This window comes from Protopterus annectens, chromosome 1.part1 (assembly GCF_019279795.1).
Source record: "Protopterus annectens isolate FY-2018-M chromosome 1.part1, PAN1.0, whole genome shotgun sequence".
Taxonomy (NCBI): Eukaryota; Metazoa; Chordata; order Ceratodontiformes; family Protopteridae; genus Protopterus; species Protopterus annectens.
This window is the reverse complement of record NC_056726.1, coordinates 48,824,144-48,848,387: the sequence shown is the minus strand read 5'-3', so window position 1 is coordinate 48,848,387 and position 24,244 is coordinate 48,824,144. Positions and strand designations below refer to the sequence as shown.

General features: G+C 40.6%; 1 protein-coding gene across 2 annotated transcripts in view; it reads right to left on the bottom strand.

Moving 5' to 3' along the window:
- CLN8 (CLN8 transmembrane ER and ERGIC protein) overlaps window positions 1-24,244 on the bottom strand; it is a 628,289-nt gene that overhangs the window by 370,024 nt on the left and 234,021 nt on the right. For both annotated transcript variants that reach the window (XM_044073532.1, XM_044073538.1), the window contains one exon: window positions 14,157-14,832. In XM_044073532.1, coding sequence (XP_043929467.1) covers window positions 14,157-14,702 — 546 coding nt within the window. In that variant the 5' untranslated portion in view covers window positions 14,703-14,832. The remainder of the gene's footprint in view (window positions 1-14,156; window positions 14,833-24,244) is intronic.

Genomic DNA, 24,244 nt, shown 5'->3' with positions numbered 1-24,244 from the left:
GTGGGCAGTTAAAGGGGTTTCCCAGTTTTGAAAAGGTTTTATCCCGGGCCGAACTTGGTTAGTCATAGTCCTCTTGTGTTTGCCTGTACTTCTGAGAATTATATGCTGAACAGTAGGGGTCCCAGGACTGAGCCTTGTGGGACACCACTTGTGACTGGTTTAGAGTTGGACTTGGAGCCCGCTATTCTTACCGTGTGAGTTCAGTCTGTAAGCCAGTTGGCAACCCATCTTGTGACGTAGGGGTTTATGTTCAGGCTGGTTAGTTTTTCTACAATTCCTGAGTGGGGAATGGTGTCAAAAGCGTTGGCGCAGTAGGCTGTGTGAACTACCTTCCCCTCATCTATGGCCTTGGTGACCGTCTCGAAGAAGTCAATCAGGTTTAGTAGGCATGATCTGCTCTTAACAAAGCCGATCTGGGTCGGGTCAAATGTTTGGAGGTTCCCAATGTCTTTGTTAATTGAGTTCCATGACGATGCACTCCATAGCCTTGCAGACCAGGCTAGTCAGGCTTATGGGGCGATAGTTACCAGGGTCAATTGTGGCCCCTCCTTTGTGGAGTGGAATAACCGTTGCTGGCGCCATTCTATGGGCACGTAGCCTGTGGAGAGGCTGAGGCTGAACTGTGTGTTTAGGTGGGGGGTTAGTTCGCTCTGTAGTTCGTGCAAGACGCAGCCTGGGACACCATCTGGCCCCACTGACGCTATGCTTTTAGCTTTTGAAAAGGCTGTTTTCACCTGTGCGTCTGTGATTTCTGGGACAATACACTTTTCCGGTATTGTTGTGGGCCCTTTTGGGGGTGAGAGCGGGGTGAAGTTTGCACTGAATCTATCTGCCAGGATGTTGGCAATATCAGTGGGTTCAGTATATTTTGTGCTATTATGCACTAGCTCAGAGCACACCTGCGAGTTGCCACTTAGATTCTTGACATAGCTAAAGAAGGCTTTGTGGTTATTTTTCAAATCCTTGGCTATTTTTCTTTCGAAGTTAGCCTTGGAGGATTTTATGAGGGACCTTAGTTTCTTACTGATACTGATCAGGGATGTCTTTCCTTCTTGGGCTTTGCTTTTTTTCTGAACTAGTGTCCTCCTTCTATCGTATAGCCTGTTTATGGCAGGGATCCACCAGACGGGTTTCTTGGTTTTGCTAGGGATGGCACGGTGCATGCATCCTTGTAGGTGCTTATACAGTGCATTTATAAAGGTTCATGCATCTTGGACACTGTTGTCCTTTAGCGTGGGGGGCTGTGAAACTTACCACCTCTGTTTTAAGTACGGTGAAGTCTGGTATAGAAAAGTTTTTCACTGTGGTTTCCTTGGTTGGAGGTGGTGGTATGGTGTGGACATCCAGAGTGATTAGTTTACGGTCTGATCTAACCAGTGACGGGTTGACCTCCGGTATGGAACACCTGTCGCCCATGTTGGTGATGACCAGGTCCAATATCCTTTCACCTCTGGTAGGGGAGTTTACCAGCTGATCTAAGGCATTTGAGTTGATAAATTCCAGGAAGCGCTGGACCTGGGAGTTTGTACTAGAGTAGTTTTTTTAATTGAAATCGCCCAATATCAGGGTGTTCGGTAGGACCTTCATGTTTTCCAGTGTGTCCAGAAAGGCAGTGTGGTGGTCCTGGGTCATGGATGGTGATCTGCAGCAGGCCACAACTGGCATTGCAGATATGCCTGATGTTAGTTGCACATGGATGATCTCGGAGGTATCATGCTGCGCCACTAACCTGGAGGTGTAGGTATCCTTGATGGATATGGATACAGCCCCGTGTTTCGGTCCATGTTCTGTGGCCGAAATGTGTGGTATGAGTTGTAGCCCGGTAATGCTGGGGTGCTCTGTGGAGCCTTGAACCAGGTTTCAGTTACTGCACATATGTTGATGTTCTCCATAATGAGGAGTGCTTTGAGCACATGCATTTTGAGATTTAAACTCCTGGCGTTGAGTAGCATAACCCTAATATTTTTATTTGTGCTGTTTACGGAGGTGGGTTTGACTTTTGAGCCTTGCCTAAAAAAGGCACTATGGGGGGCAGCAACAGCCTTGGCCAGTATTTGAAAGCCTGGGGGTGACAGGTGCAAGCAGTCTCTTGTGAAGCAACGAGGATTGTCGAGCATGTCATCCCAGGCTGACAGACACTGGATCCCCTTTGAATGACACCAGAAGCTTAGCCAATTGTTGAAATTGATCATTTTTTCTTTATACTGCGGTATCATTCTTGGTGAGGGCAGGATGCTACTCAGGGTCATACCTGCCTGGGCTACATGATCAGAGAGCTCTTCCATGTCTCTTCTCATGTAGTCCAGGGAGGTACGTCTCAGGTCATTCACACCAACATGAACAACGACAGAGTCATATTTGTACTTGTTCTGGAGTGACCTGAGTGCTTGTGTTATGTGGCGGATTCTGGCTCCCGACAGGCAGCTAACAGTAACCTTTCTCCTTGTCCAGCCTAGTGAGTGGGACGTCAGTGTGCCTGACTACAGAGTTGCCTATTACTAGTGTGTTAGGTATGTTATTTTGCCTTAAGGGCTGTGATTGTGCGGCACTGATTTTGTGTTTTATGTGTTGTCTGGTTTGTGACGGGAGGTGCAGGCTTTTTGGGTGCCTGCTTTGGAGGTCTCTGATGCTTTTGCAGGTTTTTATTTAGAGCCTCCGAGTATGATTTTGTGCATTTATGTGTATTTTTTACCAGTGCTGGTTTAGTATGTCTATGTGAGGCTGGAGGTGTGGTGCAAGTGTTAACCTTCTCCTCATGACTGCCTGTTCCAGTCTTGGGTGGAGAGAGCTTAGCCTCCAATTTAGCTATATAATTGCATCTCTCGCATATGTTAATGTTTTGTGGTAGGAGGAGAGGGTTGTCTGTGTACATGAGGCAGTTATAACATTGCCTCAGGATACCCAGGTTCACCAGCTGGACTGGAGAGTATACCTGAAATTGACCTTTGGTCATGCCTGAATAGTAGGATGAGCTGCTTAGTCGCTTGGTTGGTGAGGGGTGAATAATGAACCTTGCCCTGCTGGGCAATCAAGTGTTGGGGTATATTAGTGCTTGCAATTAGGTCTGAGCAAGTGCTGGACTGTAGGATGTTTTTTAAGTGCTTAGGTTGACAGTCAGACTACTTTCAAGAGGAAAACTGAAGAGGAGACTTGGTGGAGCTGGAATAAATTTAGCCCTAGCTAACCGGCGCTGCCCAGACATGCAAAACCATGCAAACGTAGTTTTTACAGCAGGGAAATGAAAGAGATAGAAATTAGCCCAAAATGGCCTATAAACTACTAACATCTGGGCTGGAACCACTCCTCCAGGGACAGATGGCTGCTTAAAGCTCCCTGTCTCTCAGGTGAACAGAGAAACCTCCCTCTATCCAAGTAAGGTATGGGCAACTCAGAAAATTGTAACACAGCCCTGAATTCATTACTGAATATTCATTATTACTATGTGGAAAACAGTATTTGTCCCCTACTAAATAAAACTGCAAGCTATATATATATATATATATATATATATATATATATATATATATATATATATATAGATATATATATAGATACATATAGATATGTATATATATATATATATATATATATATATATATATATATATATATACGTGCATGTATATAATGTGTGTGTGTGTATATAAATATATATATATATATATATATATATATATGTGCATGTGTATATATATATATATATATATATATATATACGTGCATGTATACATCTGTATTTATATATATGTGTGTGTGTGTGTGTATATATATATATATATATATATATATATATATATATATATATATATATATACACACACACACACACACACACACATATATATGTATATATATATATATATACACACACACCCACACACACATACACACACACACACATGTATGTATACGTGATAGCTTGCAGCCATCTTTAAATCTAAAATCTTCACTGCTGGATTTAACTACTGTGGTGTCCTAGATGTGTGTATGTCTCTAACTTTACTCTACCTACCAGCTACTTTGAGTTATACTGCAACAGTGTGCTGATTCCTGTTCTCTGTACCTATCTGCAAGCTGCCTCTCAGTTAAACAGGATACTTTAAAAGTTTATCTTTTGGTGTGGTGTCTTACAAGCACCCTGTGTAGGTTTACATTTAAATATCTTTGTATTCCTGACACTTTGTACAATACCAATCTGAGACTTGAACTCTAGGACCTGCATCCCCACCCTGCATTTTCCTTGCAGGACTTTTAAATCTTAATTTCTACTTGGGTAATCTAGGGTTTCTGCTGACTTACTCCCATTAACATTACACTGCAAAGAACAGTGTATGTGTTCAACTTTCCTTATATGTAGGGTAGCACACACTCAATCAGACCAACGCTGTCCCCACCTGAAACCCTCTTTAGCCAACCCCACCTTTATGCCCACTGCCTAATAATTTGCATTACAGTCATTCCCAGTGGAAACGTTTGAATTTGGCTACAGAAATCAAGTATAGCCCAAACAGACTATATTTATCACTTACCCTGCAATCCTTGCCAAAGGTTTTAGCCCACTCTGTTCACTCTGCTCACTCCGCTCCTCCTCCCTACCCCAAATCCCTCCCACCCCAGCTGTACTCAAATTTAATCTAGCAAAAGACCGCTCCCACTAATATACAACCAATCAACTCATACCTCCCATAATCTCCACCCCTCTACTCCTCCTTCCTACTTATCATACATCCTAATCCCAACACAGTCATGTTACTACTACAATTATAATCTTTTGCTGCACTATTCTAGCATTTACTACATCTTATGAAGACATTTCAGTCAGTTCTCCCAACCACTTCCACTGCATTCTGTCAACTACCCCTCTCAAATTCCCACCACACAATATCACTACTCCAACCCCAAAATGCCTCCTTCCACCACACTTACCTAATTACCAAGCCCTCACCTCATCTGAATGCAAATTATTCTTAAAATACCACAAGCATTTCACTGCATATATAAAACATATCCTCCGCATTCTCTCTAAACTTACTCTCAGTGGAGACATGCACCCTAACCCTGGCCCCAGTTTCTCCAACCTCTCCACAAGCCCCCCTCCAAATAGCTACGCTATCACCCAAATCACACTTAATAAAAAGCCAACATACCTCCTCATTATGTCTCAACATCAGAAGCATCTGTAACAAAATCCAAGACCTCCAGGCATACATACACCTGTATTCCCCTGATGTCCTTATCCTAAACGAATCTTGGCTTAAACATCACATAAAAAGTGAAGAAATACTCCCACCTGGATAATAACATCCTCCACAAGGACAGAATACCCAGAAAAGGATGAGGAGTGGCACTGATGCATAAACATCACCTCAATATCCAAATTCTCACCCAGTCAGCTCCCCAGCTTGACAAGGAAGAAATCCTCTATGCTACCCTAAAATTAAATCCGAAGAAAGCAATCAACTTAATAGGCTGCTACTTCCCTCCAGGCCAAAATATACCCCCCCCTTGAAAACCTATTAAACTGGGCCAATCTCTCCCTACCCCAAGAAACCATCATACTCGGTGACTTTAACATCAACTGGCTATCCTGCAATAATAAACTCCCAGCACTTCACCTAGATCTCCATGGCTTCTCATGGCTTATACAATCCCCAACCAGGATAAATAAAAACCTCAATAATCACACCATTCTTGATTGGGCCCTAGTCAACAAAGATTCTCACTCTTACCTGCCTCCCTAAGTGACCACTCCCCAACCTTCCTACTAAACCACCACATAAATAGCAGCAAATGCATTGTCCGCTGACACATTCGCTGCAAAGCTAAATTCAACTCCAGCTCCTTCACCACCTCCCTACAAAAAATAAACTGGTCACCCTTAAAATACCTCAACCTAGATGAAGCAGTCCACTACTTCAACAGCATTTTCGTCAACATCCTTAACGTCCATGCCCCCCAAAGATGCATCAAAATCCAAACTAAAAAATCCCCCTGGCTACAAAAAACCACCAAAGACCTTATGAAATCCAGGGATAAAATATGGGAACAATGGCGCACAACCAAAAACCCCTCAGATAGGCAACTATTCCTTGAACTACGTAACAAAGTCAAAAAGCAAGTAAAAGCAGACAAAGCCCTTTTCTATCAGACATCCCTAAACTCCTCTCAAAATAACCCAAAGCAATTCTGGTCCACAATTAACTCTATCCTCTGCCCAGTGAAGGTAAACACCCCCCCCACCAACCACAAATGCTCTCTCCACCTGTAGCATAGCTGACTCTTTCAACAAACATTTACTTTCAACAAACATTTTACAGAGACCGTTCTATCCCTAACTAAAAAACACTTCCCTACATCAACACCCCCCACACCCAAACCAACTCCACCCCTCCCTCCCTTCTTCCTTTCCACAGTACCCACCTCCAACATAAAAAAACTACTGACAAAACTTAAACTCAAAAGGCTAGCAGCTGACAACCTGCCCACAAAATACCTAAAAATAGCAGCTGATGTTTTAGTTTATCCCATCTCCATATTAATCAACCACTCCATATCTTAGTCTTATGTGCCACCCTTATGGAAAATATCCCACATCATACCTCTACACAAAGGCGGCCCCTCAACAGACATCTCCAACTACTGCCCCACTGCCATCCTCTCGCCTCTCTACACGATACTTGAAAAATGTATCAGCTCACAGATCTCCAATTATCTCCTAGACAATAATCTCCTCTCCTACACACAGCATGGTTTCAAACCACACCATAGCACCACAAATGCTCTGCTCTCCTTCACTAACACCATTCTCCAACGTAAAAACAATGGCCTTTTCTCCTCTGCTGTATTTCTTGACCTATCAAAGGCTTTTGATATTGTATCACATGATCTTCTACTCTCTGCACTCTCCAACCTCTCCTTTTCCATACCTGCCATCAATTGGTTCCACAGCTATTTACACGGCCGCCAGCAGTCAGTTGTCTGGCACAACAATCTATCCCCTCACCTCCCTGTTACTCTCGGGGTTCCCCAAGGCTCCACCTTGGCCCCTTGCTTTTCTCCATTTTTACCAATGACCTGCACACCGCCACCAAACATGCCTCCCTCATACAGTATGCAGATGACTCCACTCTCATCTGCTCAGCTCCAGCTCTAACAGAACTACAACAGATCACTCAAGCATCTTTCTCTTCTGTTGAAAGTTGGCTATTAAATGCTCAACTCCTCCTCAACCCAAATAAGACCAAAATCTACCCTGAACGTCCCCCATTTCAACATACTTGCCAAAGACAACACTTCCATCTCACCAACAGCCCACACTAAGCTACTTGGTGTACAGACTGACAACAAACTCAAATTTGACACTCACATATCACTCACAATAAAAAAAGTCCACAAACAACTGGGTGCCTTGTATGGAAACCAACAATACCTAACCAAACCAACCAGAATCTCTACCGCAACTTCCCAACTAATCTCAACCCTACTCTATACATCACCCATACTCACAAATCTTTGACAATCAGACCAAAAGAAACTCGAAGCCTGCTACAATAAAATTGCAAATTTTGCATCAGGGGACTCCCACCTCAGTCACCACTGTGTCTCCCATAGAAATCTAGACTGGCTTGAGCTCCCTCAACTCCTACACCTAACCAACTTACCTTTGCTCATAAACTTGTAAACCACCGTCTTAAAATTCCCTCACTTTATACACTTCTCCAACCCTACCAATCCTCCAGACCCCTTCGCTCCTGCAAGAAAAATCTACTCCAAGTCACCAAACCCAACAACTCTGCAGAGGAAGCACTATTTTCCTACTCCATATCCAAAATTTGGAACTCACTTCCCACTGCCATAACTACCCTCCCTTCCAGCAGTCTCTTCAAAAATGCTCTTAAAGCACACCTAAAATCTCACTGGCTATGTCCTTGTCCATACCCCAACTACCCCCCCCCTTCTCCTGTACCACTTATAGGTTTCATAGGTGGGTACTAGGCTATCTGCCCGAAGGCATTTATAAGCCTAGCCAGAATGTGTTGGCTTTCGCCGCTCCCTTAGATTATAGGTTGGAACTAGGCTATCTGCCCGAAGGCATTTATAAGCCTAGCCAGAATGTGTTAGCTACCAGCTCTACTATTAGCTGTCAACAGCTTATCAGTATTTCATTACTATTTCATGTCCTTTAACTAGCAGATGATTGCAGTACGATGTTTACTCTTTTCTCTATGTGAGAAATTAATACTACTAGGAAAATGTCTTGGACCTTATATTGTTATTATACTCTGACATATGTCATTACCTGTCAGATTGTGTCTTTACTATAAATATGCTGTTTTTTCCCCTCTGAAATGCTAGATTATATGTGAAATTTGGTTGTCTGAATATATGGAGCCTTCCTTGTGATATTATACTCTGACATATAGGTACTTTCTCCTGTTGAACTGTGTCTTTACTATAATTATACTGTTTCTTTTTTCATCTGATATGCTAGATTTTACTCATATTATGTAAATCTCATATGTCTGAATATATGGAGTTTTTCTCCCTGGGCCTCCGCTGAAAATGGGCATAAACCCAGTTGGACTTTCCCGGTCAACAAATGTAAAATAAATAAATACATTTTATATATATATATATATATATATATATATATATATATATATATATATATATATATATATATATATATATAGATAGATATAGATAGATATATATAGATATATATATATATATATATATAGATATATATACATACATACACACACACATATATATATATATATATATATATACACACATACATACATAAAACATATATATATATATATATATATATATATATATAACCACATAATGCTCATGAATGGACTTTTTCCAGATTTAGAATTGTAGCAGCACAACTGCTAGAACTGAAATACCTTGAAATATTTTGATTAGACCCAGAAGTACAGTTTACATACTTAAGGAAGTGATGTGGGAGGGTGGCTTAATGGTTAAGGTGTTTGCCTTAAAACACAAGGTGCAGGGTTTGAGTCTCACAAGGGATAATTGGCTAGGCTTAAAATGGCTCGCAAGGGCAGTTAGCTTAGTACTATGAACCTATGTTAGAAATACCTGTAATAGGCAGGTTTAGTAGAGTTTTCCCAGCAACTGTTAAACTGACTGACAAGACACAGAACGTTTTATGACTTTCATAGAAAGAATACGGTTAGGAGAATACGTCTGATGAGTTACTAAATAAATCAGCAGATAAAACTGCGAACAAGATGAAAGTGGACCATGTCTTCTGTCCTCTGCTTGAAGTACATAAAGTGGGAATAGACTGGCAAAGTAGTGGGAAATAAGTTAGACACTTACATACAAGCCACTAAGGATGTGGGGTGGGTGAAGAGGCCATGGAATGGGATCAAGTGGTAATCAGTTTGGTTGAAACCACACTCCTTAATACTACTGCAAAACTGATTAACTGTCTCGTAGTGAAAACAGACAGAGGAGATTCAGAGTCTGCTGAATTCTGGCAACATGATTACATTCATAAAAACCCAGTATATTTGTTAAAAGATTACACCCACACTGAAATCCATTGAGCTTGTGTGCATCCACAGACTGACAAAAAGAGGAAGAGAAAGAGAGCGAAGGTGAGACAGTACTACTCAGTCACAATGGTGGAGGTATAGATCCACTTTGTGAAAGTCATACAATTGGTGGCTGTGGTGTGCTATTTCATCTATAATATAATCACATGGAAGGATTTCTCCTTCCTTAAGGACCTGCATAAATACTGGAAGGAGAATGTATCCCGCTCCTGTTACAGAGTTGGAATCAAACCATTGTCAGTTTAAAGGACCACGGTACATTCACCAACCCAGAGAATAGTAATGGCAGTAGCTATATGAAAACTGGAGTTACAGTGGATGGAGCTAGGTGAGCATCTGGGACAGAGACAGTTGTAATTACACAGGGATGGAAGGAAGTTTTAGGAAACAATAGAATAACCAGAGAAAAATGCAGCTGAGGTACAATTACATTAAAGGATCACAGAAAGAAAAGCCCCTCAAAGAGTGAAGCAAAAGGGAAAACAGTGAGAGTCCTTTGGTGCACTGGAGTTAATTCCTCAGAGAGTGGGATATGTAGAACCCCTCACCTGCCTTAATGGAGGAGGGGGTAGACCCTTCTATCTCTCAGGATATAAAAAAAGTGAAAAAGATTCTAGTAGGTCATTTGAACTTTAGGAAGGACTAGTGAGAGGATGAGACACTGAGCCAAGCCACAGAGAAAGTACCCAGGGCAGTGGTGGGCGATTCCATTTTGGACCCCTATCAGTCTGCACATATAGATACACGTGCCCTACTATACAGGGTAGCAAAAAAGACTGAACAGATTAGATGACAGTTGATAAAACTCAAATCATTTAGCACAATAACTGTAACCAGCCATGTACGGGGGGGGGGGGGGGCATTATAAACAAGACTAAAGTAAATGCCCTAGCCAAGGTCTACTGACCAGGTTTAATGAAAGAGATTGAGAACTACTGTGTCAGCTGCTTGAATGTCACAACACAGACACAAACCAAGGATATAAAAATCTCAATTCTAATGCCAATGACTGTGGTGTCATTTGAAAGAATGGCAATGGACTTTGAGAGACCATTGATTAGTTTCAGCAATGGACAACAGTATATTTTGGTAATCTTAGACTACATTACTAGGCTTCCTGAAGCTACTTCCATCAGACAAGTACTGTTATTCTCCTGGGGAAGCTGACCAAAGATTTTAATGCATCAAGTTAACCTTTTATGTCCAAGAATGTGTGGCATTACTACTGAAGCTCCAAAGTGAAACAGCTAACAACTCACATTTACCAAGATCAGAAAAAAGGTTTGGTGGAATGGTCAGCACGACCCTAAAGCCTACAAAAAAGTAATAAAGAAAGACAGGAAAAACTGAGACCAGCTATGGCACTATTTGATATTCTCCATGAAAGTGGTACTCTTTCCCAGTAAATTATTGTGTTTGGCACCTTAGAGGGCTGCTGGACATAGTAAAAGAAACCTGGGAGAAAGAGGAAACCCTTTTAAGAATGCAATAGAGCATTATGCTGGTGTCCAATAAAAGATGAGACTACTAAGGCATCACTGTGTGGGAGTACATGGAAATGGCACAAATTACGTAGCAAAGAATATGTAACAGAAATACATGAAGCAGGGCTGCAGCATTCCTACCATTCAGATTTCATTTCCATCATCATCAGAATGTGGATAGTCTGTCTATGGCTCACAGATCTTCCTGCAGACATGAATGGCATAGGTAGGGCCATTTGGTAAGCCAGTGATAAATTCAAAACAAAAGTGGAGTATGTGAAAGAAGGGACATTGGATTACAGTGTGACAAATACATTCAAGCAGGGAATAGGACTTGTCCGCTTAACACTATTACATGTAAGCAGGTAATGACAGGGAGCAAGACACTGGCATCTTTATAAATAGGGTGAATTCAGAATATGGCAGAAGTCACTTGTTTAAAAGTCCACAGAAGTCTGGAGTTTTTTTAAAAAGGAGACATGCACCAAAGCCGAAGCAGTCGGCTCTGAAATGGGAGTCTTGGTTTTGGATTTTGGTACTGTCTGTGGAAGTCCTGGTGGTTAGCATCCAGAGTTGTTTGAATGAAAAGGATTTCTATGCCAGAGACTTTGGGATTTATTCACCCAACAATGTATTGTTTTAACAGACTTTATTTGCATTCTAGAGACTTCTGATTTTGTTTGTTTAACAAAATACTTTTTAAGAAATTTTGCTCGTTTGCTAAAGACTTCTGATTTACTTGCCCAGAAAGCACTGCTTAAAGAACTTTGTATTTTGCCAGAGCAAGCCCGGGTGAGTAAAGACTTAAAAAACTGTTTCCATTTCACCGCATTTCACAAAGATATATTGGGACTGTAAGCTCTCTGTGCGATAGCACCTCCGTTGGGTAGTTTTCATGGGCATGGTTAATAAACTGAACTACTGCTTTTCGTGACATAAACTACTCTACTCAGTTGAAGTTTTACTTTCTACCAGTGAACACCTTCAGGTTCCTGTCCTGGCAAAGTCTGCAAGTTTTTTATGCTTTTTTGAATAAAATTACAATTCACGTAATAACTTTGTTGTCTACTGCCTGAAACATCTAAAACACTTACATAAATACACACACACACACACACACACACACACACACACATATATTTTTTATTTTATTTATTTGACATTTGTTTATCGGAATAGTCCGACTGGACACAGGTCCATTTTCAGTGGAGGCCCGGGGAGAAAAGCTCCAAGTATCATTTACAAAACAGGTAAAGCAAAAAAGCTCAAAGTATAATTTCCAAAATAGTTCTAGGAAGAAGTACAATGCAGGGTCTATGTTACACATAACAGTTTCATTTATACAACAATCTTATGAAAATATCAAGTAAGTATAAAGTCATGACACAAAGGAATAGGTAAAGTCAATATTTTTTGTTCAGACAGCAATTACAGTTGTCCATGTAAGTAAGATACAGCTAGCATAGGGATTGTTGTTGCTTTAAAAAAGTTGAGAATGTTAACTAATACAGTGAAGTTTATAGAGATTTAAATGTTTATTCCTGTAGAGGATGGTAGTTGCTAGTTTTGACAGAGAAGTTAGCAGATTATTAGTGTGGCTTACCCAGGGGAGTAGCATGAGCAGAGCCAATTGTTAGTATAGTGGTTTTTAAGGTTGTGTTTGAATATTTTAGTTGAGGTAGTAGAAGTTATGTGGCCTGGTAGAGGATCCCAAGTTTGGGCAATTGTACAGGCAAACAGAGATTTACCTGCTTCATTTTTGTATCTAATAACCTTTATTAGGTTCTGGTTACTGGATCTTAGCTCTCTGGAGCTGGATATGGCTGAATTAGATGTTGGAGTGCCGGGGTTAAATCTGGTTGGTAAAAGAGTTTCTGTGCTGTTGAGATTTGATTGAATAGTAGTGCATGTGGCAGTTCAAGCCATTTGAGTTGCTTTAAGGATAAACAGTGATGGGACCTATATGTGTGGATTCTGTGGCAAACTTGGCAATCTTGTTACAAAAGGATTCCATTGTATTTAGTTCTTTTTGGTTCAGGTTGGTTAGTGTGGGGGAGGTATAGAGCAGTATAGACAAGAGGTGGGTTCTAGTGATAGTAGCTTTGGTTTGTTTAGTCATGAATTATTTGTTTCTATAGAGAAGTCCTAGCTTTTTGTTGACTTTCTTGATAGTCTGGGCTATATGGATGTTGAATTTTAGCTGGTTGTCGATTTCAACACCAAGTAGTTTTGTGTGTAATGTAGGTTTTATTTGGATATCACCTTCGGCTATTAAGTTAAAGTTTTCATTTAAAGGATGGGGTCTGCCAGGTTTAAAGAGGATCAGTTTTTTATTTGGACTGAGTATAAGTTTGATGTTGGCAAACCAGGTTTCAGCTTGGGAGAAGTTAGTCTGGGTAAGGGAGTGTAGTTCGTTTATCGTGAGGGCGGCACATATAATTGTGGTATCATCAGCATACTGCACTACTGAGGCTTTGGGAAGGGTTGAGGAGATGTCGTTGGTGAAGAGGGAGAACAATAGTGGGCCTAAGATGGATCCCTGGGGAACTCCTACAGAGACTGACAGTAAGGAGGATAGTTTATCTTGCCACATAACTGCTTGTTGACTACCTGATAAGTAGTTGGTGAACCATTGTATAGTAGATGGGCATATGTTTAGTTCTGATATGGTTTGAAGAAGCATGTTGTGATTCACCATGTCAAAAGCCTTAGATAACTCTAAGAAAATGGAGGATACAAATAGTCCTTTGTTCCTGTACTGGTTGATTATGTTGGTGTAAGAGAGAAGTGCAGTGGTAGTGCTGTGTGATGGTCTAAATCCATGTTGTGTATTGGAGAGGAGCTTATGTTGTAGAAGGAACTGTATTAGCGGAGTATATATATATATATATATATATATATATATATATATATATATATACACACACATACATATACAGGTACAAATATGCATATACAAGCATGTTTACATGCATAGCAAAAACATATATTCTAAATGTATTATACACACACATGCACACACCGCATATTATCCCAAAGTTAAAATTTAAAATTCTTTGTAATTGATTAACACCTACCTTCAAAAGCATCCACGAAATACAAGTAAATGGAGTACTCATTTCCATCAGGAGTGTAATCATTGCCAAATAATGTCCAGTTGTGTCGCACAGCACTACAGAAGCAAAACCCATAAATGCAAAGAAATGATGAACAGCCAGAGGTATGTCAAATGTTCTGAAAGTCATATTCGATATATGAAGAGCTACATTTTCAAAAAGGAAAAACCCAGCTGCAATAAGAATGTTAAACCATGACCAGTCCTGCTGTGCAGTCGCTATGTCCGCAGAAAGCACTGGATCTACAAGCAAAGTATACAGCCCTGCACCTAAGCTCTGTACTCCAAAAACAGCACGAGTAGCAGCCAGGATCCAAAAAACCTTTTCCCTAGCATTTAAAAGTAAATATGTTGCTGAAAAATAAAGGGAAAGAAAATGGGTAACTACAAACACTGACAAATAAAAGAAAAATCCACAGGCAATAAAAGTGAAGCGCACATTCCAGGAAAAATAATCGTTATTGCTAAACATTCCTGTAGGAGGAGGCTGGTCTTGGGCAGGATTCATTTTTGCTGTTGCTCAGTTCTGCTTGCTGTCTTATCTGTTAGTACCTCAGCTGCATTTTGACTGTATATGTGAATAGAAAAATCTGTTTTGAGGCTGGTTTATTGTTTATGGTTGAAGGAAGGGTCATTATCTGAAAGAAAGCAAAAACACAAGACACAGTCAAAATAATGTAGAATCTATACAAAAATGATAATTTCAATAATTTACAATTAACGATACAGCAGTAAACTGAAAAAAGTGATGACAATCAGTTCACAGAGACGTTTTTATCTACTTATTTATTTAGGCAGTGCTCCAGCCTCTGTTCATCACCAAGTCATCATGTGGATAATGCTGCCACCGAAGATATACATTAAGAGAGCACTTTCTAGATGTGGGTAATCAAGGCAGACAGCTGCACACAAGGGGTGCCAAAAGTTAACAATTTCACTGTTAATATAAACACCTATGCTCCTACCTCCATGGTATAGAGGGATGGAGCCCTAACTATGACCCAGATGACCTGTGATTAAATAGTGGCTTGTGCAGTGGAGGGGGTGGAAAGCGGGGGGTGGGTAAGAGTAGTGCTGCCAGTTTACCAACTCCAGAAGATGGGTGTTTCAGCCAATGATGGGGATGTGCCATAATCATGGGGCAGGTTACCAGTAAACTATGGCATTTAACGGGAGACAGAGCTACTGGTGATGCTCCACCAATAAGGGTATACAAAAAAAAAAAAAAAAAAATCAGACATGCACAACCATGGTATGTGATGCTGCAGGCTGCTTGGCTCTACCTCCTTGGCTCAATGCACCACTGGTGCCAGTCCCATCCCTGCAAGCAGTACCTGGAACACTTAAGGTGAAATGGTGCAGACAGGCAGCTGATGGGGGGCACACAAATGGGTAAAACACCTACAAGTTCATCGTTTATTTACATTTTGACATCAAATGTTCAACATACTGTGCATCAGTTCTCACCTCAATAACTATTCAAAAATCTTTGGACAACTCTGCCTACAAATGTTGTTCTGCAAATGGTTTAGGAACTGACGTTTTTGGGCAGAACTGCACACACTAACAGTTTTAACAGTTTGCAAAGTTAATGAGGTGGGAAATCAGTGACAGTATGTTGAAAATTTATGTTGAAAGATTATTTCTAATTATTAAAAAAAACAATTACTTAAATGTTTCTTAATATTTTCACATCAGATTTTCAATATCTCACCTACAACTCAAGTTCAAGAACTTCACAACTGTAATTGTGCATGTTTTAAAATATAAGACCAGGAACCAAATGGAAAACACACCAAACAAGCCTGTATACTGATGAAGTCTATGTGAAAGATGAAAGCACTTAATCTTAGTGTGTTTTTACTGCAATAAACGGACTTCATATACAGGCTTGTTTGACGAGTTTTCCATTTGGTTCCTGGACTTCTATTAGCACTGCACCAGATATTTGGACGTTTTAAAATATCTTTCTGCAGTCAGTTTGCAGCTTGTTGGAAAAAAAAACTGCAAAATTACAGTTCAGGTGGTGGTACTTTGAAAAATTGCGGTGAAAATATAAAAGATGTACAGCTTAAAATTATACTACCAAATCTGAAAGTCACATCTGTTTAACTATTTAAGCACCCAGAACTTCAAAATTTCTTAATATTTTCACAATGGATTTTCAACATAGCAGTCTTGGAGTCCTTGCTGAAAAATTAATTTCACAGTTTGTTAATTTTTTTAATTAATTACATAATAAATAAGATAACTACAGAGAATGTGGTTTGGGTCCACAAACTGTTGTGACTAAAGGGTCAGCACTAGATGGGGGATTTACATAGGTATAGTGAAAACCTGATGTGAAAATGCTAAGAAATTATGAATTTATCAGTATTCATGATTGGGTTTTCAACTATTTAAACTGAAAAGAGAAGATTAACTTTCCTTACTTTGACGTCTGCTAATTTTTATTTATTTATCCTTTGGTGACCGGGTTAGTCCCACTCGGCTAGTAGCTCCTTTTCAGGAGAAACCTGAGGTGGTATTTATACTATTGGGGAAAATTTGGTCAGAGCATTGAGGAACTTCCCTTACTCGTTTTCACAGGTACCATGGGAACTTTTACATCCATCTGAGCTAGCACAAACTCAAGGAGATAGGGCCTTGTTTTCACAGCTCATCAGAAGGACAGTACACTCAGAAGTGTAGCACCCCCCCCCCCTTATGCTGCACTGTAGTGTCAGCAATCAAAATACCTAGTGTGGATATAGAACCCACAGCCTTCTGCACCGAAAGCGAGTGTGCTACCTGTTGTGTCACTGACACTGTAAAGCCCTTTAGTGTTTACTGTCTCTGGCTTTCATTTAATCATTTGTAAACATGAAGAATTTCCCTTGTCCATTGGTGACAAGTGAAAACCATATGGACTTCATCTATTGGTGGCAGACCCTCAGAAAATTGTCCTAGATACCTTCTGAATTATTTGCAGGATCTTGGCCTCCCTATTTCTATATTTGCTGGCAGCTATCATATATATTTTATGCTGGTAAACTATACCATCTTTGAAAACCGCAGTAATATGCACAGCAACCCTAGCAGTAGTTTCCTGCTATTGATTTAGTCCATCATGTATAGCTATGACTACCATGATTTTCATCACTGTGCCACTTTCATCAGTTGTCAGTATTCCCATTCAATTAAACACAGGCAGCAGAAAGTGGAAGAATGTCTGCTTACACTGCCTTAGTGTGGTTGCTAGGTACTCAATGTTTCCACCCCACAAACTTCAGCCTCTGCTACTTATCTTACCTACTGTTAGCATCACTACATGTGGGGTGTCCATCACCCACTGTAGCAGCATGCAAGGAATCTCCATTAACATTTCCATGAAAACTACCTACTTGACCACCCCCTTAGCATGTCTGAAAAACAACTCCCTACAATTTATAAATCCAAAAGTCCGTTAGACATTCTCTGTACTCAAACTCAGTAGCCAAAGCTTAGAACAATATCTCGACTGGCATTAAACAAGTGAGTGATAGATCTCTAAACATTTAATAAAAGATTCTCTCACCCAATCTTGTTCTGTACTTGCACACACCAGGCTGAAAAATCTTTCTTTTTTTCTCCTGGTCATCCTCTCCTCTTTCAATTCCTCTGCTACTCTTCCCCTCTTCTGTTCTCATTTTCCCATCACTCTTTCCATCTTCTATACTGTCCAATATCCCCTCCATCTCCTTTTAATAATGAACCATATGCAAAGCCTAATCTTATCTCTCTTCTGTAAACAAGTGAGCTCTCAAATTGTGAAAGTTGCAGAACCACAATAATGTTAACCAGCTAGTTGTAGAAATACTTACAAATGTAAATACTGTACTGCCGTTTTTTCTTCCACCTCATTTGTAGTATGTAAATATTGCACTGTTGTCACTTCTGTCATCACACTTGTATTGCTGCACATGTATTAAATGTCCTGTTACTGCAGCTGTTCTCCATGTGGATCACATCAACAGCCTTGATGAAGTCCCACTAAGTAACACTTATCTGAGTTGGTGTCCTCCTTTTACTTCTGTTGATAGCCAATAACAAAACTACATTATTGGTATAAACTGATGCTGGTCCAGACTGCAGAACCACTTTCCGGCAGGCAAAACCATTTTCTCCATGACCTTTCCCACAGTAAATATAATGCTAACTGATCAGTAGTTACCAGGGTCCCCCCTTAGTTCAGACTTGTTGACGGAGATTTTCATTAACAACTCATCCTAGACTTCCCTTTCCTAACAGGAGTGCTAGGATTTCAGTTACACTTCTTAGCATCCATGAGGGATTCATTCCGGGTCTTGCAATCTGTCCTCTCTTAGAGCATTTAGCTTCTCCTTCACACTACTTACGTTAGCTAAACATTATTTCCATATTCTACTATTTTAATTTAAATTTGGGCCCCTGGTTTGGTTCATGTCTACAACAAGCACCTCAGCCACTAATCAAACTCAAACTGACTAGCTCGTAGTCAAAGCAGTATCCCTCTACCACCAGTGTGTCGAGTTTGTAAACTGTCTTGACAGTTGGCTTATAGGATTAAAGGGCTGTTAATGAGCCTGTGGTCCAGAGGTGCAGATTTTCATTCCTTCAGCCTCCACTGCCTAACCGTGCGACAAAGTCACTTAACCAGACACCGCTCCAGGACTGAGTCTGAAAAAGGGCCATTGAGATCAGTGCTCTACTCCAGAAAATAAACAAATAAATAAACCCCTCTGTGCACAAGTAGGTTTTTCTTGAAGTTTCTGGCTTTCTTCCACATCCAAACAACAAGGTGGTGGTTGAAATGGAGATGCTGAGCTTTAATGAATACATTTGGGTTTCTGTGGGTGTTCATGTATAATGAATATGGGCACAATCTGAGAATTAAAACAACAATATGTTGTATGTGAATATCTAGGATTCTAACTCATACCGCTGGTGGTATAGGGATACTTCTTTGACTACAAACCAGTCAAACTGAGTTTGATTAATGGCTGAGGTGCTTGTTGTAGCTGGTGTGGCGCAGAAGAGAAGTATAGAAGCTAAACTTACTAGTCTCTCTTTTAGAGGAGAGTGGGAGCATGTGCTTGGATATCCTCTCTAAGACTGAATGCCTATCAGAACCTGGAAACTGCATGAGGGCTAAGGCTAGGGCTAACTAATTATGCCGTTCTCCGCTTACAAGGATAAATGCACATTACACATGCCTGCTGCACATGAACCCCTTGCATGCAAAGAGGATGGTAAAGATTACAAACAAAATCTAACCCCCAATGTGTTGAAGACAGCTCCTTCACCTGCTTAACTGTGGTCTTTTCCCCAGGGAACAAATGAGTAAGGAGGACCAGGTCCAATAAATAAACTAAATAGATAGGATTCTATTTTATGATATATATATAACTCCTGTTGACTCACCCTGGATGTCAAACTACCTAGAACTGCTCAGGGCTGTTCATACATACATGTAAGAATAGTGCCTTAAGATTTAAAAGTGCACACATACCATAGCAAATAATGTAGTAAATACAGACTGATCCCACTAGCAAAGTCTTTTTCTTTTCTGCTATGTCTGACCAGTGTCTGAGCGTGGATACAGAACATATATTTCAAATGGCAAAATCAAGCAAGTGCCAACTGGTTCATCAGTGGGAGGAGGTGTCGTTCTAATCATGCTGGACTTGAACTCATCAGAAAATGCAAGCATGTCTAGATAGGATGATATGTAAGTTTACACTCTCATTTTGACAGCTAATCTTAGGACATATCCTGCCAACAGCTCAGGGAATTATTTATTTATTTATTTTTTTTATAAAAAGCCCTTTCACTGCTGTAACAGAAGATTGTAGCCCCTATCCCTCACATGTCCAGGTCAGCTTGTGGCACAAGGAATGGAATTTGACTGATGCTCACAGGACAGGAAGCTATACTGAACCGAGTCAGGAATGTCTCATACCCCTGTGGGTGATAAGTACATACAAAGATACACCCAAGTATAGTCAAGGCTCTGGAGTGGACATTTTCCTAGAAACCCAGGGTTTAAGCATAGAATTCATCATAATTTACAGCTTATTTAAACACAATCTGCATCTCAGTTTATCTAGGATAGGAGCCAACTATACTGTAAGAAAAACTATGCACCGTTCCAGAAAGATTTTCTTCCTTCCAAGTATAATACATTTTTGCAGATTACAGCTCTTAAAACAAAAAAAAAAAAATAAGAAATTTACTTTTATTTTCAACTATATTTTGGTGTGTTAGTCCAAAACATCATTATCATCAGTTCCTACTGAAAGTCCGTTAACAGTTACTCTGCAGTCAAAGAACAACCTGAATTTATGATACTTGGTAAAAATAGATTCTTAATCTACACACCATTCCAATCCCTTCAAAAGTAATTTTATAAGGGTAGGTTTTAAATGCCCTCCAGAGACAGGAACTAAGTGGAGCGCTTGAAAGGAAAGTAAGTGGAATTCAGTAGTTTAAAGACATACGTATGAAACCTCCAGCAGCCACTAGGAGGCTGTATGAAAAACCCAAGCAGGGTAATATGGCACAACTGTCTCCTTTGAGTAAGAGAGACCCAGGTTTTGTGTGGAGAAATATGCTAACATTATAACTACGCATATGACCCCTATGGAGCACAGGAAGCCAATGCAGGCTGCTCCGAACTGGCATAACATGAAGATACCTTGATGTACAAGCCAGAAGCTTTGTAGCAGAGCTCTGAACCATCTATAAGCAATACGGCTCAGTGTTAGGAAATCTTACCTACAGGGCACTGCAATATTCCAACCTCAAAGTGACTAAGTCATGAAAAAAACATCAAGAGATCAGCTTGAGATAACAAGTACTTAATCCCTGAAGTGCTCAACAACAAATGGAAACATAAGAATTTCATTGCAGCTGATCCTCGAGTGTTAACCTAGAATGTAAAATAACTCAACAATTACGCACCTTCTCAACAAACTCAGCTTATGCAATGATACATTGTGAAACTGGGTTGCAAGAACTACTATGGTCTCAGTTTGAAGCTGTTTTTTTAAATAACCAAGAATTTATGGCTTTTAGATCATCAAGTAGGGAATATACACTCACCATATCATCTCGTGGAAAGGAGAGGAAATTTTCTGTGCCATTAGCATAACTATGGTATGCTAAGCCCCCTCTCCCTTAACACATCTCCTACAAGAGGTATGTACACTGTGGGCACTCCACATTCTAAAGGGTATACAAAACATGACTTGATTCCAGAACATATCTTTTGGGACTATTCAGAAAAGTAAGAAATAAACCACTCTAAGACCATGGTAGAAATATCATAAGAGGTTTGCAGAGGTTCTATCACAATGCCATGGTACAAAATACCAAATGTTGCTGAGAGATTCGAGAGGACCATTAATGAATAATGTCACTGGTCTCTGGCAAGTCTCAAATTGCTGACATATGTTCTCAATAGCTTTTCCTACAGAGGGGAGGTTAGAGATTGGTCAGTAGTTGTGAAAGACATTAGGATCCAAAGATGGCTTGTTTTGAGCATAAAAATGGCCTCTTTCAAGGCCAAAGGAAAAACCCCAGCTCTCAGTTTTGAAACCAGGATCTAAAAAATGACTGCTCTAAGAATGTCATGGCTAGCCATTGATATTCTTGATGGCTACAGATCCAGTACAACAGCTGTGACAACAATACTGAACTCATCATAATCAGGAATATCAAACACCATCCAAGAAAAGAGGCTGAAACATCTGCACTAACCACAAGGTCAGATAGTGGAAGAGCAGATCTGATAGTAGCAATCTTGTCAGCAAAATAAAAAGAGCAGCAGACTTGCACTAACTGGCAGATAATGCTTTTCCAATGGTAAGACTGGCTGTGCTGCCCAACTAAAGCACTGCATGTTGGATGAATAGTTCTCTGTGGATAGGGATGTTGCCTTTTTACGAGAAATCTCTACCTGGTAGGTGTAATGGTGTTCATTCAATTTAGGTATGTCATCCCACAGACCTGATAAACAACAAGAGTTCTTCAGCCGGTGTCATGCGCTCACTGTAGGCAATGGAAGCCATGATCAAACCACTGTTCACATCTCAAAGTAGAGAATGAGTGAGCACAATCTTGGACTAAATACTCGAATGCTCGGGAAGGTGAATTATTGTAGTACGTGACAAAAGCATCAGTACAGACCGCACCATTCTTTGAAAGGAGCTGAAGATCATAATAGAAAATGTTCAAGACTAGCATGACATAACCTTCAGCTCAAAATCACAGAGACAACAGTGTGACATTTCTAGGCTGAAGCTAACCAGGAAGTGGTTGATACCAAGAGACTGGTTCCATCAAGTCAGTTGTCATCACATCCATTACAAAGTTCAAATCCACACCATGACCAAGTTCATGGGTCACATAATAAAAAGAGCATCTCCACATTAAGCATGAACGCAAATCAGTTACCATCTCTATTAGGCTTAATGGTAATGCCCCACCGCCAGATGAAAAAAGAAGTTATGTCTTACCATAATGTTCCATCTGTGTTGTTTATCTTCTTTCATTCATCACTGATGGGTTTGGTTCCAAGCCCTCGGACCTGAGTTGGCCTTTTTACCAAGCTCTCACCAGACAAAAACTCTCAAGCTAAACTTCTACCCAGAATGCCCTTCTCCCTGTTACCTCAGGTTGAGTTTGCTAGGAATAGAGAAGTAAAGCAGAGGCCACTTCTGTGCAAATACCCTAGGGCACCACTTGGACCCGAAGTATCCCCCAGGAGCCTTTGGAGGGGGTAGGAGGGTGGGAATTGATGAATGAAAGATGATGAACAACACGGAACGTTATGGTAAGACATAACTTCTTTATCTGATGTTGTTAATCTCCTTTCAATTCATCACTGATGGGACAGAATCCCAAGCTACCTTGAGGTCCATGGGCAGCCCTTATGGAAGAACATTCCCGAGTACCATTGAGCCGAAAACAGCTCTCCCTCTGGAGACCAAGTCAAATTTGTAATGATCGATAAAGATATGAGGCTTAGCCCAAGTGGCTGTTGTGCAAATGTCATCCATGGAAGCCCTGGAGTGGAAAGCTATAGATGTTGCCATAGATCTAGTGGAGTGAGCTTTAACTTTTGGCAAGGGTCTTTTATGAGGGAATAGATGAAACCCTTAGTCGTTTTGATAATGTAACCTTGGAAACCGCATTTCCCATTCTAGACCCAGAAAAGGAGATGAAAAGCTGTTCAGATATACAGATAGGTTTGGTCCTGTCTAGGTAAAATCTCAGTTGCCTATGCAAAGCCAAGGAATGTAGGCAGTACTCTCCTTTATTGTAAAAATTTGGAAAGAACACTGGTAGGTCAATGGTCAAGTTAATGGAAAATTCAGAAACAACTTTGGGAAGAAAGGATGTGTTTGCCCGAAGAGATACTCTGTCTTTATGGAAGACTAAGTAGGGCCTCCTGATACACAATGCATGCAGCTCCGAGACCCGTCTGGCTGACGTGATGGCTACTAACAACAAGGATTTCCAGGGCAAGAACTTTAGGTCACACTTCGTTGTGGGTTCAAAGGGTTTTTGAGTCAAAGACTGAAGGACTAAAGTGAAGTTCCATGGTTCCACAGCCAGTCTGACAGGAGGCCTGATATGAGAGGTTCCTTTGAGAAAGGCTTTGCATAGACGTAAAGAGATGAGAGGGGTGCCATCTATACCATTGTGGAAGCTAGAAATCGCCAAGTGTACTTGTACAGTTGAGGCAGAGGCTCCATTGTCAAAAAAACTTAGCCAAATATTGCAGCACTGCAGTCACTGGAGCCGAATACAGGTCTAGCATGTTTTCCTTAGACCAGATGGAGAACCTTTTCCATTTATCCCTGACATAGTCTTCTGGTGGATGGTTTATGAGAGGCCAGAATGATGTCTCGAACAGGTGAGGTGAGATTAGCTTGCCTGGCAACTAATGGAAGTGGAGAAACCAAGCCGTTAGCTTGAGACTGGACAGATTTGGGTGGCTCAACCCTTGGGGGTGAGCAATCAGATCTGGAAGAGGGTCTAGAATCC